This window comes from Accipiter gentilis, chromosome 6 (assembly GCF_929443795.1).
Source record: "Accipiter gentilis chromosome 6, bAccGen1.1, whole genome shotgun sequence".
NCBI classification, from domain to species: domain Eukaryota; kingdom Metazoa; phylum Chordata; class Aves; order Accipitriformes; family Accipitridae; genus Astur; species Astur gentilis.
In genome coordinates, this window is record NC_064885.1 from 25,753,138 (window position 1) to 25,772,863 (window position 19,726).

Sequence of the window (19,726 nt, forward strand, 5' to 3'; positions counted from 1 at the left end):
TCTCATATTTATAGCCTTTTTCTATGTATGGCATAATTGAATTCAATTAAGTTATTTAAGGATTGCTTGTAAAACCTGAAAAGGCCAGGCTTCAGCCCGGGATGTCAGTGTAAAGTGGTGTTATTTACAGTGGTCCATGTGAAACAACAGAAAGTTTGTTCCCCAGATGGAAATGGTTTATTTCCTGAATTTGGATCGTGGTCATACTTAAAAAATTGATGGGGGCTGATGTTGTGGTCTTGCATGCTGGGCTAGAGAGCCTGCAGTACCATTGTAGACTGGCAATCTTCAGCTGTGTACCAGGAGCAGAAGGCATCATGCAGATCAAATTTAGTTCTTCCTCAGTAGCGAGCTTTAAAACTTTAGGGGGATCTTTTTCAAACAAGTAAACAACAACTTGGGTTTTTGGATAAAGGTTTGTTTAATCTGCTTTAACACAGGCAAAAAACATATGGACTGTAAGAATTCTACAGTTTTTGACTGTTTTGATACTTGTTTGTTTGTTTTTCTGATGTTTATGAACCAACCCAAGTAGGAAAGAGTTGTTTGGTTAGGAGTTTACCCAGGAAAAATTCCTGGAACAGTTTTGCTTAAACTTGTTGCACGTAATAATGCACTTCCGGGAGTGAGTCTTTAAGCAGTTTTCTGATCTGAGAAATCCAAGGTCAGGAGGAGGCAGAGGTGCTCCATGGCAGAACAGGCACACCCCTAAAGGGACTGGAGCCCTTGGAGGACCCATGCCGGAGCAGATGCTCCCTCAAAAGAACTGCAGCCCATGGAGGACCGATGTCAGAACACGGGGAAAAAAGTGAGAAGGAAGGTGCAGCACAGAGAAACCGCTTTGTACCTGGAACCCAGTCATGTCCCACCCCCCCTGCCCCAAGCTTCGTGCCACCTCTTGCCTCATTGAAGGGACCAAGCATAACGTGCAGCAATAACAAGGGGGCAGAGGGGAGTCTGGAGTAAAGCTGAGCCTGGGAAGTTGGGAGGAAAGGTATTTTAAGGCTTGTCAACTTGTTTCCCAAAACCTGTATCAGTAATCAAATATTTATGCTAAGTTAAATTCTGTGAGTTAAGTCTGTTTAGCTCACAACAGTACTTGGTAAGTGATTTCCCTGTCTATATTTCGACCCATGAGTTTTCTTGCTCTTTTTCCTCCTGTTTTCTCTCCTGTCCTGCTTGGGGCAAGGGAGGCAGCTGGGTAGGTGCTTGGCTGCCAGCCAGGGCCAACTCACCACAGGAGTTCCAACAGCTCCAGGGCACGGGATGTTGCTGATATGATGGCATGTGACAAGTTGGGGACTTGGAGCAGCACGTCTGGCCCACGGCAGGTGCACTTGCAGGAAGTTGCCAGTTTGGGTCTGCTTGCAGGCGCCAGCTAAACCCCTTCTCTGGCATTTAGGCATCTTTTCTGTTATCTCATTCAGATACCTGTTTTTATTTAGCACATGAATTGTGGACTTCAGATCTAGAAATTCTACTGTACACAAATTAATTTAAAGTATGCTTTAAAAATACAATTTTTACAATACAGCACCACTGTGATAAAATGAGTGATACCTGTTTTCAGTTTTGCTTTACTCTCTCCCTTTTGACGTGCTCTGTATGCAGCAACAGATGAAATTCAGTTCAAAAGACATTCTCAATATTAGGCCTGTGCATCTCTTTCCTCATCTTACAAAAACAGCAGATGAAGCAAAAATGGCCACATTTCTTAACAGCAGGTCTGGGCTCGGGCTTTGCAGTATTTTTCTTCCACTAGTTATCTTCCAGAAATCCTGATGCAGAGGGATGTGAAGGAGAGACAATAATCTGACAACCGCCCTGAGGATTTGCCATGAGTTAGAGCCAGGCATCTTCCCTGCTTCCTAGCCATGGTTTGCTAGGGCAATGGGCGAGCAAGTGTCGTTCTAAGTCAGAGGTTCTGAATTTAATTCCAGGGTGGTTCACCCCAAATGGCTCTAATTCCAGTGACCTCTGAGTGTAGCCAGCATCATCATCTGTGTTGCTATTAATACCCTGCTTGCTGTTTAGGATAAAATTCACTTCTTTACTGGGCCTACACAAGATCCAAAGCTCTTGAACGCAACAGTAAGGTTTGGACTATAGGACTAGTGCAAGGCCATTGTCTTTAGGAGTGCTTTTACTCATGAACAGTTTCAGCTGTTCCTTTTCACACATAACTTCATAATTACGTCCCCTATGAATAATTTACCTATTATTTTTCTGCTTATAGTCACTGGACAAATGATTGCAGAATTAAAGCATATGCTGCTTTATACTTTGGTCTGTCTTATTTGCTTTGTAATATTAACCAATTTATCTGCAATTTCATTTTGAATTAGTACAATATTTCTGACAAATGCCTTACGGAGTCAGCTATGCATGAAATGGGAATTTACACACCTATTGCATATTTAACCTAGTGGTAGCTTAAAAATACATCTATATAATATGTTCTTATAGAAGGTAGTAACATCTAACTGGCACAGGTGCAAAAACTGTGCATCAAAGTAACAGAAAAACATGACTGGTTTACATGGTGGTTTTAAATCAAAAGAGCAAGATAGTAGAATGCCATGAAATGGCTTATTTAGATGATTGGGTCTTTTTTTATTGATGATTCTCTTGGATATTTCCAAGATTTGTCTGTGTACTTGTTCAAGTTTGAACACAGATCCAATTCCAAAATCCCATTTTATTCCATCTTACTTGTCTTCAATTTGGCTTATTATGACAAAGTTTGTGATAGCATAGTATATAAGGTTTTCTTTATTGATCACTTAAGTGCAGTTAGTACCAAAAGCCCTACTGTAAATATTTCCAGCAAAGCGACTGCCCTTTTCCAGAGAGTTTCTAACCTGAAAAGAGGCTGCAAGTGAGTAACGAAGTAGCTGCTGAGTACTGTCAGGAAAAGCTCATAAATGAGACCTTAATGTGGAATTATCTAAATCCACTGAGGAAATGGGGACATCACCTGAAGAAGTGGGGTATTTGTCTGCTACTGTGAACATAAGCTGAAGCTACTAGCCCATTGTGGTTTTAGCTGTGGCGTTTTTGGTAATGCAGTTTGCACACCATAAAGAATAGGTGACTAAAGCACGGTGCTCCTCTTCACATGCTGCTTTCTTCTCACAGGAGTAAGCTCCAAAGCTACTCAGCATGTTGCAGAGTTGAGACGTTGGTTTTTACTTCAAACTGCAAAGCCAGTCTTGCCTGTGTGTGGGATGCTGTTTGTAGCAGGAGGGGATTAAATTCTTTCATACAGTTCAACGGTACGGATTAGTCCCTCGTCAAAAGACTGTGTGGCGTGCCAGATCTCAAGGATCTCTTCAGCTGGGATCGCTGAAGAGTGAACCAAGAGGTGTGCCCTGTCCCAGTGGGCCACCAGGACCAAAAGGGAAATGCCCCGAGACAGATGGGGACTGGGATGTACCCCAAGAGGGCTCTTGATCCTTTCCCAGGTGAAAGAGCAGGCGAGTTAGTTGACCACCACATAAGCACAGCAGATCAGAGACGTTTGGCTGGTTTTGTCAGAAGGAAGTTGAACAGTCTGATGTATTTACACTTGAATGGACTTACTCTCTTACTATGTTATTTTCCTCTGGCTGAGACTGGAATGTCTGTCTTTCCTGCTCTCTGAGTTTGTGTATCCAATTTTTAAATTGGGTGATCAGCCTGTTGTACTTGTGATGGAATACTTCAGGAGTTTTCTTTGAATTAGGACTCTTGGATGTGGATCTCAGTTTCCTTGAAAATCCTTTTGCTGGGGGCACCTCTCTTAGTGAACACAAATTGAAATGAAAAGTGCTGGAAAAAACCCATTTTATTCCATTCTAGTAAAATGTAGCTTATTTAAGTGGTACAAGTAGCATTTGTGGCCCTTCTGCACATGATGAATTCTCCATTTGCAATCTGTTTTCAGTCGTTTCACCATGATTCACATACGCATTTAATAGTTCTGGTTTTATAGCTGAACGAAGGAGGTATAAATGTGTTTTAACTTTTTCAAAAGGTGATGAGTGCTTTAGCTTACAAACATTTTAACAATCAATGCTTTAAAAAATAAAAAGCATCTCTAGAGCTTTTAAGGAGCTGATTCCTTAAGGATCTTAAAGGTGATGGTTCTTTTTTTTTGGTGGTGTATTTACAAACAAAGAAGCAAAAATTGAACAAAATTTATTAGCTTCAAGTTTAGGCAATTGTCCTAACGCTTCTTACATTCATCACTCAGGTAAGTTTACCCATTTTATCACCATGCTACTATTTCTTTTCAAGTAATACTAGAAACTCTTTTGTTTCTTCAGTTACTTGGAGCTTAATAATTTAATTTAACTGCTCTTAGAAATTAATTGCAAATATAAATGCAGCTTTTTAAGGATTCGTTGTCTCAGCTTATTTTATTTTCTCACATAATCTGCTGTTAAATGGATTTACAACTTTTTGTTGCTTACAAACGCCCAATTAACAGTTCATTCACAGTTTGATTCAGTACTGCAAAGGTAAAAGACTTTGATCTTCATTGTTTTTATTATGATGTTTAACAATTACATTTTCCCCTTCCCTCAGAAACAGCATGTGAAAGTTTCTTTGGTTTGGAAAACTCAACTTCAGGGCTTTAAGACATTTGTATGTTTGCACATCTGTATCTATAAGGATAAAATATTTATAATATGCCATACAAATGCACATACTCTTCCTGTTGTAAATGCCATTTGTAACAGGAAATCCATTCTCTTGCACAACAGGTATGGTTCCCTTGGTATTCCCGACTTGATTCAACCCTCCAAGCTCACCTTGTTACCTGTGTATTATGGCAGTGGACTCCAATGTGAGAGTTTCATTCTTTTGAATTAGGTCACTTACACTAGATTTTTCTACCTGTAGATGTGTGTAATGGGTGGATGAGGGTTAACAGATCTTTCATCTTTCAGTCTTATATATCCATTCAAACAAAAAGAACAGTGCTGAACACTTTCAAATATATTAAAATATTAAATCCTGTTTAAACCTTTAGCATGTCGTTCATCCTTACGCAAGTCTCACTCTAGCTGTTCGTTTTTGTTTGGCTTGTTAGCCATGCTTCAGGCATACCTGGCATCTACTGATTTTTTTCCTCTGCTCTTGTCCTTCTTTAAGAGTTCCTGACAGGGGGGCTGATGCAAACTGCAATTCAGGCATCACAGTTGTTAGCCAGAAACTGTATTCATTAGCAAAAAATTGACATGTTCCCCGCTGACCCTGGCATTCAATGAATGGTGCTGATCTGAAGTCTTCTAGGCAACTTCCAGGTGACATAAGGGATTGTCCACCACCCTGATCACCAGATCCAGTGTGCTGGAAAGAACAGTGAAAGAACTTGGTAACTGTGCATGAAAAATAGGTAAATTATATTACTATGTCTTTTTCTGACTTTATTTGCTTATAACTGTACTATTTTTGGTGATCTTAGGTTGGAGTATGCTTCCTTTGCTGGAGAAAAATCTTAATTTGCTCTGTAATGAGTTAATCTCAAAAGTCTAGAGCCAGCTCACTTACTTTTCTGGTATTTATCAAACTGAAGAAAAGAGTTATCCGGGTCAATTCTAAATGATGCTGTTATCTAAACTGATGAAAATGTAACTTAGAAGATGGCATTAGAAAGACCTGGACCTCTAATTCTGAAGTGTGTCTTTGTACATGAAAATCCCATTGTTTATTAAAGACAAGCAAGCAAAATCTTTGCAATTTTAAGAAATGTGTAGCTTAAGGCTATGACTTCAGTATACATAGCTAGAGCCAGCTTCTGCAATTTGGAACTAACCCGCATCTTGTTTCTTTTTGTGAATTTTCCTTTTTAATGTTTGCTAGACATTGGACAGTTTACTTTTCAGAGCTAAAAATCTTTGAACCTTTAGAACACAAAAGCTGTATGAAAGAAACTTACATATATGATCATGTGCCCAGACTCTTACCATCAAAAAAGAATATCCTATCCAAAGACTCCTCCAGTTCATTGGGCAGGGAGGAATTGACTGATCTTGGCTGTGAACTGCTACCGCTTGGGCTGGGGCCTCACATACAGCACATCTGCTTATATATGGTTGTATTTCTTCTTCAGAAAGTGGCATCATTGGTAAAGGAGCAGCGCTTGACAACCAGTAAGACTTATCATTTCGACTGGCATAGTAACAAACTTGGTTGATATTACAGTAAGCAAAGGGCATGGTATTAAACACAGGAAGACAAGATCCTGCCAGACCTGAAAATAGTAACAAATGATGAAAATTACTCCACTTCTTTCTAGGTAAGTTGAAAATAGTGTTCTGGGCAATGTTGCTGCAAAACTATATATCTTAACAGGAGTTATGTAATTCACAGATCTTAAACCTCTCAGGCTCTTTAGCAAAATGGCTAATTATATTGAAAACAGAAACTTTTTTTACCAATAAGTATTTTTCTTTGACCAATAATATTTAATTGTATCACAATCCAGTATTTAAACATGATGTATTTTGTCACCATGGGAAGCAGTTATGATAACAAATTTCTTAGCTGTGCCAACGCTGAAAAATAAATTAGGCAAGTGGTGGCGGCTGATTTAAAAGGAGATTAGCTATTTACAAACTCATTAGGAGTAGTGAGAAACCAAATGCCAATGCTGATAAATAGAAAATTTTTGTTAAGTATGACAAACCATTGCTACCAGTGCGTTAAGCTGAAATCTCAGCAGCTGTTCTACTGCCTTCCAGAAAGGTTTCACAGACTCTCAAAGTGAAATAAAAGGATTGAGGGATTTTGCAGAGCCAATCCTGCAAAATTCTCATCAGGCAGACATCAGTGGGAATTAAGAAGCAACTAGTGCATACTTCAGCATACTGCAGAAGTGAAGTTCTTCCAGAACTGAATTTGGAACGGTTTCATGATGACCTATGTAGTTGACAATAATAATCACTGCATGTATGTTCTGCCTTGAACTTTGTGTGTGATGTATATTTCTCTAATGCCCCCAAACCCTAATGTCTTCTTTCAAGATATGTGACATTTCTCTACAGAAGCCAGTTTTGTTTATCACTGATAATACGCTGTTCCAGTACTAATAAAGAATCTGGAGTAGCCTGAGTAAGGAAAATGCCTGCAAAAAGAACACACTGCTCACAGGAAACAAGGACTTTATTTTCTTTTGAATCTTACTTTCACTGTTGTTCTAAGCCATTCTGTTACCAACTGGCTCTCCTGGGGAATGCCAAATACACAATAGTGAAAACATTTCAAAACAACACTGCTGTACTAAAAATATCTCTTTTTATTGGTCTTTTAAACACTTCTTTTTTTGTCCAGCTTATTAGGTCCTTGATCTTTCCTCCTAGGAGACTTCTCTGCCTCTTGTATAACAAGTCAACAAGAATTTAGGAAATTTCTTCTGTGCAAACTGCCGCCAATCAGTTTCTCAGGCTGCAAGTCAGGCAGCTTATTTAGACAGCTAATTTTAGTTAGAAATGTAGAAGAAATGACCCAAGACACCAAAAGGAGCTGTCCTTGGGAGAAATTTGACTCTGTCTTTTGCAAAAAGTATTAGCTTCTGACTCTTAAAGCACACAATTCTGCTATACACGATGCATAATTTTATTTGTAAAGCTTATTTATATTACCCAACTGTAACGACCGAACTTAACTAGATCTTTTTTCCCAAGCTGTCTCTACAGTAAAAAGGAGCAGATCCTGCAGGGAGTTATTTCAGAGTGGCCAAATGAGATTTCTGATCTAGGAAAATGTCTCCAGTAAGTTCAAAGACAGCCCAAAATGACTAGCCAGGATGAGTGAAATAAACCACTCATCTCTCCAACTTCCATTCAAAATTACTTAGAGGTAGAAATGCTTTTTTCGTTCAACTGCATACAAGCATAAAGCCATTTTAAATGGGTCACATAATAGGGCAGCATAATCAAGTTCATTATAGTCAGTGTAACTTAGTTTTGAGTCTGTAGAAAATAAGTAATCGATGATTCTATAGTGTGCTCCATTTGACTTGTCTTTCATTGTACAGATCACACCATATTAGACCTTAACTGGAGAGCAATTATGTATGACAATACCTACCAAGATCTTGATTATGAGCTTTCTCTTGTCCTTCTAGGTATAGCAGACTATAGCCAGTCCATAATTTTGGCATCCCCTGTGGACAGAGTGGTTCTCTGTCTGACTGACTGTGAAGGACGAGCAAGAATCCACTTGCAGATCTAATATGGGGGCCTGGTGGTCCTGGGATACCAGTCTGGCCAGGTGGACCTTATACATTGGAGAAAAGGTAAAAGAAATTTACTTGTATGAACACATAGCTACTGTGAACTTTTATCTTTTACTGTATTTAAGTGTTCAGTAAGGGGTTTCTGACTGAAGGTAATACAACTTCACAGGTTGTCATGGGCAATAAAGACACCAGTAGACACATGTTATCCTTCTTATGGGAGAGAAATGAACTAGATTGCCACTGAATGCCTGACAGTTGGCTTTTCTATTGTGTCTCTGTCCTGTGCTGTATGGATTAAGGAATGAACTGAGATGGGCAATGATTTCCCAGACTTACACGCTAGGATGATTTGTCTGGACTGAATTTGAATCCCTGCAGTAACAGTCGATGCCCTTTCCTCACATATGTATCAAAACTTTAATTTATTAAACAGCAGTCACAGCTAAAATACAATTTTAATTACTCACAGACAGTTGCACCATTAGTGCTGACTCAGAAATGCATACCTATTGATATATGGTGTTTAAGCATGTGTGGTTAATTGCCTTTCTGGTTAATAATGGATGCAGAGATAAATTTTCTTCCAATAGGTCTTTTTATGTGTTATGAAATCATTCACAAATGTCACTATCAGTGCTTGAATTGAGAGGGGGGGAAGGAAGTCTCATGGTATCTCAGGCTAGAGGTAGATGTACCTATGTATGCACTGGCGGGGAGTAGAGAGAAAACTTAAGTCTATACATCATCCCCCACATCTCTCCCCGAAGTCATGTTCCATTCTTACCTTGTGGCCCAGTGTATCCTTGCTCTCCTATATGCCCTTGGTCACCTGGTGGTCCAGGTGCCCCAGGTAAGCCATCTTGACCGGGCAGGCCACATGACCCTTCTTCACCTTTTCTTCCTAGATAAATACAAAGTATGCACTTTCCCTTCACATGGCTCCATTTAAAGGTTATATGTTGTCCAAACATGCACAGCATGCAAAGGGCCGGTCAGCAGAACTGACACCAAGAAACGACACTTCAGGACAGACTGGTGCAGAACAGCTTTCTGATGGGAATTCTCTTTACAACTTATTCACCTTGTGACCACACTGGTAGCTTAGAGGCACGACTTCAGGAACAGCAACTGCTGATAAGGTTTTATGTCCTCTCTACAGAACTTGTGCGATTTACAGCTGAAATCAAAGCACTAACAGACATTATCATGACAAGCCTCTTGCAGAATTACCATCAGTATCTGTACAGTGTAATGAGTTGTAACTCATCCTATGGCAGGCCTTCATCTTTTAGGACCCAACTCAGCAGCCTCTAAACATGTACTGAATTTCCTGTGAAGTAATGCATGTATTAGAGTATTTACAGAAGAGGGAGGGACTGCAGAATTGGACTACATCCAGTGAGGAAGGGTAAAGACATTTTTAGGCTCCTGATGGCCTCACCTTTTTATATTTCTTGTATATACATGCATTTTTATATCTGAGCAGATAATGAGGTATGGCCACGACAGTAAAAGATATGTCTCATATGCAGGGTACAGATAGCGATGGTTCTGTTCATTGGCTACTTTAAACATAATCTGAATTGAACGAAGTTACACTTGTCAGGTATTATTGCACTCAGCAGTGTTTTTCCTCTTTTGGCAAAAAACAGTTTTCAGATGAGTATGCTTCTCTAGCACCACAGTTGTTTCTCATTAACAGTGTGTTTCATTCCCTGCAAATGTTGCTATTTAACCTGCAGACTGAGTAATTCAAGGTTGTCTCACGACATTCAAAGTTTCCCCATGTTACTTTTTATTCATTAAGAGTCATTAAGAAAATCTAAACCAGTCAAAACAATTTAACAGCTTTTCAATGTTAGTTGCATAGTTATTTTGGCAAAGCTCAAGTACACTCAAGTTTTAGTAATACACATTGCTTTTGCCAGTAAAACCTCCAGTTTGCCTTTCAAGCCAGGAGAAAATTGGAATTCTGCTATCTTAATGAAAGGAAAAGCATTATTAGGTGTTTCTTTCATAAAACCACTGCAGGTATGTATCACTGTATCATCTGGTTTTACAGAAACTGTATATAATGGCAACACAGCCATTCTCAGTTCAACCCCAGAAACACTTTGTGTTTACTTTCATGAGGGGAATGACTATTGCAGTGAATCTCCTGGGAGAAAATAATGGATTTTCTCTCTGGACACATTGGATGTCCAGTGCAGCCACGACAACAAACTTCAGTTTCCCAAGTAGGGAATATCTAAAACCACATGAGGGATTCCACTATCTAAACTGAAGACACCACATTTAGACACAACCCAAACTGAAGACACTACACAGGCATGCTACGCTGTATTTCTATGAAGATGGCCACTCCGTTGGAATCATCAGTACCAGCATCACCGTTGTTTTCTTTTTACCTATCAGAAGAATATTTCAGTCTTTCATCACTTCTTAAGTTAAGATCTCTTTGGTCAGTTTTCTTTTGTGGTAACTTCTTCACATTCTAACAGATAAAAAGTGCTATTGTAGCTGCCTCTCTGCCTTCTGTGTCCTTTCAGGACTTTGGTTAGAGCTTTGTGATGCATTATTGCTAAATTTTAAAGCATGTATATTTTTAACATCCTCCAACCTGTCTAAACCATAGGACTGATTTGAGGCATTGCTTTTTCATTTGTTAGCAAAAAGAAAAAATACCATTTGAAGAACCCTTTTCTCAACAGTGCCTGATGCTTTTGCCTTCCCTGGCCTAGGAAAAGGGAATGCAGTGCAGGCAGGCTCAAGCAGCCTGGTTCAGCTATACTGATCCATCATCCTCAGCATTAACCAGCCCACTACATGTTTCTGGAGACTGTTAGTAAGTGTTTAAGGGGAAGAGACAGGGTAAAACATAAAGAAGAGTAACACTGACACTCTGAGCCTTTTCAATTCGTTGTCTAAATGGCTGAAATAGACATCCAAGCTTTCAAAACACAAGCTTACCTTGGGGTCCAGGGTGGCCTAGTGGCCCTGGTAAACCTACAGAGCCATCATCTCCTCTTTGCCCTGCTTCGCCGGGAAGCCCTGGGATTGTAGGGCACGAATCATCTATTTTTCCTGGTTCACCAGGGTCACCTGAAATGTGTAATAGGAAAGTAAATTAGACAGAAGATTGGTTAATAGCTCCTATGTGAAAAATCAACTTAACTGTTAGCTGGTTTTGGTATTCAAGTGTATATTTTAAGTATTTTAAAATCTTGAATTATTGAGTCTCACTGTTTTTAATTTTAGTCTTTTAGCACAGCATTAACAGCATGGCAAGTATGTGTTAGCAAGTGTATGCTAGCTGATGTGTTTCAAGTATTTGGTGTACAGTTTCTGGCTTAATGTGCCCCAACCTGACTTGAGTTAAACCTTTAAGTCTACCCAACTTCAGTGCAAACACCTTAGCACATGTGAAGAATTACAGTACTTTGCTTACTCTGTGGCTGCAATACCATCAATAAGCAGGCCAAAGAAGCTAACCCACAATATCCATTTAAAATAATTATAATAATATAAAAAAAAGAATGGCCACATTTTATGTATTGAAAGTTACTGGGACTTATTGGCTATTTGCATTTTGGAACAAAATCATGATCGGATCAATTTAGTCAGATTAAGAGTTCAGTGTTTGTAGTAATTCAGTGTTAGGATTCAAGATTTTGCTAAGTTTTTGGTTAGAAAGCATCTTATGTGACAACCAAAAACCAAAATGATAATTTGAAACAAGTCTGTTTTACAAGTCTAATTGACATCATAGCATGAGACGTCTCAATGTAGCATTATCATGATATTGGTCTGCTTGGAAGTGCTAGCTATTTATGTGAAAAATCTATTAGAACTATGTTGTTGTAGCAATATCTACTATTCCTAGCAGCCAAGCCAAGAACACCTTCTAAGAATGGAATGTATCTATACAGAAGCAAGCCCACATGAAAAGAGCAATAATCAATAGTCATGAACTTACCTATAAAACCTGAAGGATGTGAAAAATGGAAAGCAGATTGCAGCCATTGTGGTGCAGGTGGAAACAAGTTTCAGGCATGTAAATGAGAGTAAAGAATGGAATGAGAACTGAAATATAACTTACATGAGGTGACACTAGAAACAAATCCATAGTTCAGAAATTTTTACACAACTCAAATGAGAAATCAGTTATGTTGGGTTTTTTCCTGAGATTGCTTAAATTGTCTGTATGCAAGTAAATGTTAGTAAGATTATATATTAATAGAAAGATCATGGTTACAATTGAGTGACAATGAGCAACAGGTTTGTAAGTACCTGTGGGACCTCTGGGACCAGGTTTTCCTTGAAAACCTTGGTCTCCTGGTTGTCCTATAGCACCAGGTGGACCCTGTGGGCCATGGATTCCCATAGGACCTGGAAAGAAAGCAGTTGTGCAGTTACATGTGGTTGCATTCCGAGAAGGTGAACATATAAATAAGATGAAGTCTGGCTGCTTGAGTAACAAAAAATACTTGGGACAGCTCAACTCTGTTGCCTCCCAGAAAGAAATGCACATTTTCCTCTTCTTTCCCTGGTCTTGAATTAAAATTTACTTTTCTTTTTTGTAGAGATTGGAAGGGATTGGTGTACATAGGACTTCTCTACAGTGTGTGGAAGAAGTATCTAGATCCCTGTTTTCAAACTGAAGAATCTGTTGAAAGCCCAAAGCTATTGGTATGGGACAGATGTAAGACTGTGTTAGTTCAAACACATCTGCATCTTCCACAGCTTCTCAAGACCCCTGCAGACAGATCAGAGCTTGCTTTATCTGGCAGGCTCAAAAGTTTTACTGCCTCATTCTCAGGTTGGTAGGGGAGTCTTCCAACAAGTTGTTGGAAACAGTACATGTGAATCTGGCTCTACTCTGACCTTCTATCCCAGCCCTATCTTATCTGTAGGTAACAGAGCAGAGCTAAGAAATGTCTAGCCTACCCCTTCTGTCTGGCTCAGTCTCCAATGGCAATCCCCAGTGCACAAGGCTCAGCTGCATAGGGTTGGGCATAAGTGCACACACTATTAAAAACATCCCAGATCGTACCATTTGGGCCTCGTCTTCCTTGGTTCCCTGGAAGACCTCTGGCTCCTTGTTGCCCTCGCTGCCCAGGATTACCTGGTGCCCCTCGAATACCGGTATCACCTGGATCTCCTCGCACAAAGATAGTCTCTCCAGGAGGACCGGGATTCCCAGGCTGTCCTATGGTAAAAGAACTTTATTCTTAACGTATGCACAAAGTATAAACATCTAAAAATAGCTATGTTCCTTTTTTTTTTGCTTTTGTTTTTTTTCCTGGGATGTAGGACAGCCGTTGCATGTTTTTGGAAATATTAACATTAGCCTTATCCAAAGCATTGTAAGGAAGACAATAATAGAAATAACTCCCAAAACAATATAGATTCTGTGCAAGTAAAAGGCAGCAAGTTAATATTACATGCATTGAGACATTGCTTCTCTATACTTATAGTGCTGCTTACCCTTCCAGTCTCCATCCCCTGTTTCCCAGTAGGAAGTCTTTGTACTGGGTAAGGAAGGGTTCAGATAATACTTAATGTAAGGGGTCAGAACAACTTGAAACAGCTCCATTTGAGGACCAGAATCTATAGTAATTGACTGGCTCCCTTGGCAACGCCTGCTTGTAAAAGAAGTGAGGTCTACATAAACGCTTACAAAAGAGTTGCCAGCTTTAGCTTTCCCAGGGCTTGATTTAGATTGGAAAGCTTTTTCTGGGTTTACCAACATTGGCAGGCTTCTGGACAATGTGTTTTATCCTTCTTGCTAGGAAGAGAGGCCTGTAATCTTATTTGTATTTGCTTCTGCAGAAATTGAGATATGTTGTAGCAGCAGGACTTGTACAGAATTACCATACAGGCCAGAAAACTGAATCTGGAGATCTGTATTTTATCCTTGCTCTGGTGATTTATCCAGTATTCAATTCTCTGTGTATTCACTGAGGTATTGATTGGTTTCTTTGTTCCTTATGCACTTTTATAGGTTTTTCAACAGACAGCAACCCAGTGACTCCTAGTAGCCTCAGGGGTTTTTAACATGATCAAATCTGGTATTTTTGGTTTTAATACCTCTGATGCCATCTAAACCAGGTGGTCCTTGATCACCTGGAGGACCAGGAGAAGCACTATCAGGATATCTTCCCATAGGTCCAGTGGGTCCAACAGGTCCTCTTCTACCTAAGGGATCACATTTTACAATTAAAAAAAACCCCAACAACTAAACCAAAGTAAAATCTGAGGGTTTTTTTAGATTACAGAAATGAGTTACTAACTAAAAGAATACTGACATGAAGTCGTGGAAGTAATGTATGCTCTCACTTGTATACTGAACATACCAGTGACTAGGCTAATGAAGAAATCTTGTAGAAGTGAAAATATTTGTTATCTTTTTAAAATTTTTAATTCTTTCCATAAAAACTACTTAAACTAAAGAACGCATCATCACACATTGGCATATTGTCACAGATAGCTGCCTTCTCCTGAATTCCAACAATGGGAGAAATGGTAAAAATGTAAGATGAGTGGGGACTATGACATCATTCTGCCTGGGACAGGATAAGTGTTCACAGATTGTTCCTAGCAAAAGTGAGTTCAGCCATTTCCTAAAATCCTCAGTGAACAAGATGAACTTACTAGCTTTAAATGTATTTTTTTCCTAATTTGTAATCTGGATTTTTGCAAAATAAGACATTAGTGCCCTTACATGTGACAGGCAGGAAGAGTTGCAGGTTACTATCCTCTGCATAACACTTTTGAATAGTCGCAGCTTGTTAGCATGTGTGTTGTGCTCTGTTGCCTTCTCTTTTCTACAAAAAAATCTAGTTTCTTCAGTCTTGTTTTCGACCCCATCCTTCCATTTACTCTCTAGTGAGTTCTCCCTAATTTGTCCAAGCTGAACACAGTACGCCATGGGAGGCTTTGCCCATCCTATGTCAAGCAGTGTTAATACATCTTGGAATTAAACTTTTTCTCTTTTTTTTCCCTTCAACAGTACCATTCTGTTGACTCCCCCAGTTCATGAACTAGTAACTGAATTGAGAAAAATGACTGTCTTCATCTTAGAATAATTCACCTCACTGGAATTCACCTCCGCTGTTTTTCTTGTGTTATGTGACACAGCTGCAAGGTTTGGTAGAGTAAAGCTAATGTCACTTCTAATCACAGAATTGCTGAGGTTTCAATGGGCCTCTGGAGACTTTCTAGTCCAACCCTCTCCTCAAAGCAGGGTCAGCTAGAGCAGGTTGCCTAGGGCTCTGTCCAGCTGGGTTTTGAGTATCTCCAAGGATGGATACTTCATAACTTCTCTGGGCAACCTGTTGCCTGTATTCAATTACCCTCACAGGAAAACTAAAACTTTTCCTTGTATTGAAGTAGAATTTCCTGTATGTCAGTTTGTGCCCATTGCCTCTTGTCCTGTCACTGGATACCATCTCTCTCTGTCTCCATGTCCTTCCTATCAGGTACTTGCACATATTGATAAAATCCTCCCTGAGCCTTCTCTTCTGGAAGCTAAGCAATTCCCACTCCCTCAGCCTCTCCTCATATGACATGCTCCAATCTCTTAACCTTCTTAGTGGCCCTTCCTCAAACAGTGGCTTCTTCCTATCTCTATGCAACTCCTATATCACCAAGGCTCTTAAATAGTCATAGCAATCTTGTGATACAGTTCCATCTTGCATTTACATCAGAATAGTTGATAGATTTATTATATTTCTGTGACTACCAGATCTCCTGCACTCTTTTTCTTCAGGAATTTCTTCCCAAGAGGCAACTCCACCTAGCAGTTCCCTAGGTCTGTCCAAGTCCATAATTTTCTATTCTCATTCTTTCCTCTCCTGTAACATAATAAACAAGAAATACTGGGGTCTCTGTATCTAGTCAGGAAACATCAGCATGTTACTGCAACAGAAATGTTTGTAGGGAGAGAATCTTCTGGGTATGTATTAATGTTCATACTCACCAGGGAAAGAACCTGTATGAGCTTAATTTCAACTCTGCAGGACACCACTAAGGAGAACACCCTTTCTTACCTGGGAATCCTGGGAATCCCCTTTCTCCAGGAGGGCCTGGAATAGAAATACCAGGCCATCCAGGTTCACCTCTGTCTCCTTTTGGTCCAAGTTCTCCTGAGTATCCTGGGGGCCCTGTTTCACTTTGACCTTTATAGGAAAACAATTATGTACATAAAGCTTACACTGAGTACAAATACAGATGTGCAGAATAGAAATACCAGCTGCAGATGTTCGTCCTTGCAAGGGTTGCCTAGTGCTGTTTTTCTGGTTCTCTCTTGGAAGCTGGATACAGTTTTGTTGAATCTGGACCTAGTTCATCCCTTTCAAAGAAAGTAATCTCTTTGCTTTAATGCTCTTCTTTAGGGTTTATTTTATATGGTGTCATTATTGTCCGTAACTTGAAATGTAAACTGATTGCATGGTCCTAAATTTAATTTTCTATCAACATAAATTTGTAATCCCCAGATAGATGATGAGCACTGTTTTTTAATACTGCTTCAAAAGCACCTTTTAAAAGTTGCAAATAGATCGGCATGAGCGAAATCCAGGTTTCTCTTAACTTTGTGGCACAACTCCCATGGACTTTAATGGGGCTGGGATTTCATATGTCTCCTTTTAATTTGTTAGTTTTATCGTTTACATATAAAAAACCTGGAGTCTTGGCTCTCCTTTGAATCATCTGTACTGAAAATTTTCGTTTTATAAACAGCCTTGAAAGGATCCAACAAAACTGTATGAATAATGGAAGTTTTAAAGTTTTCCCTACAAATAACTGCAGGTTTGTCATTAGGTATACTTTAGATTCTGTTTGAAAGTTTAGTCTGAGCCTTAATGATATCTTCTGGGCAAGGCAAATATCAAAATAACATGCATAATTCCTTGCACATTCAGTTATTTAAGAGAAGATTTTATGTTCCACATAGCTATTTCCCTTCTTTACCTGGAGCTCCTGCAGAACCTTTTTGACCTTTTAGTCCGTCCAAGCCATCCAGTCCGGGTAGTCCAGGAAGACCTGAGAGGTATTACAGGCATGACTAGATGCCACAATAATCCCTTAAAGTTACAATTAAAAATTATGCCTTTTTTTTTTTCTGACAACACATTCTGGATCAAGACAGGGTATTTTCTGAATTTGATTCTTATTGGCAACTGAAGATAAGATCACATTGTACCTGAGTGCAGTCCTTTTGGAAAGGAAAATGTGAAAAATTTGAAAATAGCAATAATATAGTTTCACATCGAAGCAATCGGAAAAACATACCTTTTAATCATTTAGGTATTTCTATACTGCAGCTAGCAGCAGGAAGCTCAGTATGGGCTCATTTACTCTATTGTGAACCTCATGTTTATGGCTAGACTGCTACTGCTACATGTGATTAGTCTTTAGAAGCTAAATTTTTACCTGGCTTCTTTTCCCTGGCCTTGCAGATTTCACACAGAAAACTATGCTTTTTTGCATTACACTATTACAAAAATTCTTTAAACTGAACAGCACAAAGTCTCTGAAGACAGCAAATCTGTAATTGAGACCTATGCTGACATGTGACAGTATAGAGCAGCCTTGTCACAAGTGATGTTCACTAGATGACCAGATCACAGGCTGAGTGTTCATGGTAGTCAGATATAACTTTTGCTTTATGATCTGTGACTTTTTAAAAACTGCTAAAACACTGTAAGTAAAAACATAGATGGCATTTTTTTATCCATTTTTAAAAGATGAATTAAGCTGAGATCATGTTTGTTGTTTGCAGTGGAGGGTAAAAACATTAGCACTTTATAGTTTCCTAAGTTGTACAGATAAATTATCAAGTGTGAGGATGATGTACAGTTGTTAAATGCAGACAGCAGCCTATCACCTGGTGATAGGAACAGATTTGGCAAAACTGTGATGGGTCATTTGGTAACAGGTTTCAAAGAAGTTTCAGACAGAGGAATAGACTTGAGATGCTTCTTGCTCCAGAGAGGGATAGATTAGAGTGGACACTGATCATCAAGAAGTTGAACAATATTGTCCAAAAAGTGCCCACCTTTGCTGCTTGTCCCTGCCTAATTTCCTTCTCCACCAGTTCCTCTCCCTCCCATGTACGATTCCCAGTCCAGTTGCAGTGCTTTTTTTCCACAAATCTAAATTATCTTTCTGTCTCCTTTTACCTGTCTAGCTACTTCCTGCCATAGAAGATATAAGTTCTCTGTTTCAGTTCCTGTGCTTGATCCCAGCATGTCCTGCAGTATGCAAATCTGCTGTATATCCAGAGCACAAATCATGGGAGAATTTATTGCTCTATTGAAGCACATAAGAATGGATGTATTTTTTTTTTAATTTTATAAGCTGGTCAAATTTGGTAAGGACAAATTGCTGTAGGAACAGCAGTGCAAATGCCCTTCATCAGCTGCTTCACTTGCCAAATTTAAAGGTCCTTAGTTCAAAGATGGGTCATCTGAGAAAGTTAAAATAAAAGGGCACTAGAGTTTTCTAACAGACACACCAAAAATAATAATCCTGTAGTTTTGTTCTTAGAAACTGTTGAATTATTTTAGTTAAAATTTAAGAAAGGAATGAAAAGGAAAAAAAAAAAATGCAGCCTGTAGCAAACACAGGTCTGGAAAAATTTTAAATCGAGACTGTTGTTTGAAAACCTGCAAGACATTGATAATATACTCTCTATGTAATCCCCTTTATACTATGGGATACTGGTAATCCAACCTGTAATATCTTCTTTGCCCTTAATTAACTGCTTTTTAACTTTTCATGACATTCTAAGTTTCAGTCATGCTTTCTGTAGCTTCCTTGTGCTTTGGGCATGTTGCCATTTTCAAATTTATGTAAGAGTTGCATGCCAGTTTGGGGAATTTAACAGTGGTATTTTAAAATTATTCTGAATTCCTAACTATTTTTGGCACCTAGGTCACCATTTAAAACTCTTTTGATCTTTAGCTCATTCAGTTAAGATTGATAGCTTGGTTTACTTGCTTTCCAGGGAATTTCTGACACATTTGCCAACAATCCATTATAATATCAGCTCTCGTAATTCTAGATTTTTGGATTGCTACAGTCCCATATTTCTAGGTACAGCTGAATTGGCTGACCTATGTATGAACCACTGTTTTTGTATTTTACAGCCCAATTCAGCTTCTACTCACAAGTAATTCTGCTGATGTTCTTAATATTACTAACTTCATCAAGGATTACTCAAACAAGTAAGGCTTTCCAGACTAAACCCTTAACTAGCAAAACTAATGTAATAAAGAAAATGTGATTATGCTTTGGTAGATGCTGTTTAACTAATTTTTTTTAACCTTAAAGTTCTTCAGGCACAAGACATTTAATGTAAATGAGAAGGAATTAGACTAACAAGGCCGTGTACTTAGCTATGAACAGCCAATTAACCATTTCACTTCTAATGCTAGCAACAATATTATTGAAAATAGCATTAAGACCTATATTCTCCAACTGAATTGGAAT

General features: G+C 39.0%; 1 protein-coding gene across 1 annotated transcript in view; it reads right to left on the bottom strand.

The window, feature by feature from the left end:
* Positions 1-4,828: 4,828 nt before the first annotated feature.
* COL4A4 (collagen type IV alpha 4 chain) overlaps positions 4,829-19,726 on the bottom strand; it is a 76,456-nt gene continuing 61,558 nt past the window's right edge. Inside the window, exons 38-48 of the mRNA XM_049802841.1 lie at positions 17,204-17,275; positions 16,282-16,410; positions 14,321-14,428; positions 13,284-13,439; positions 12,521-12,619; positions 12,207-12,215; positions 11,201-11,332; positions 9,015-9,131; positions 8,080-8,268; positions 5,955-6,241; positions 4,829-5,337 (exon numbers count right to left, since the gene is read on the bottom strand). Coding sequence (XP_049658798.1) covers positions 5,074-5,337; positions 5,955-6,241; positions 8,080-8,268; positions 9,015-9,131; positions 11,201-11,332; positions 12,207-12,215; positions 12,521-12,619; positions 13,284-13,439; positions 14,321-14,428; positions 16,282-16,410; positions 17,204-17,275 — 1,562 coding nt within the window. The 3' untranslated portion in view covers positions 4,829-5,073. The remainder of the gene's footprint in view (positions 5,338-5,954; positions 6,242-8,079; positions 8,269-9,014; positions 9,132-11,200; positions 11,333-12,206; positions 12,216-12,520; positions 12,620-13,283; positions 13,440-14,320; positions 14,429-16,281; positions 16,411-17,203; positions 17,276-19,726) is intronic.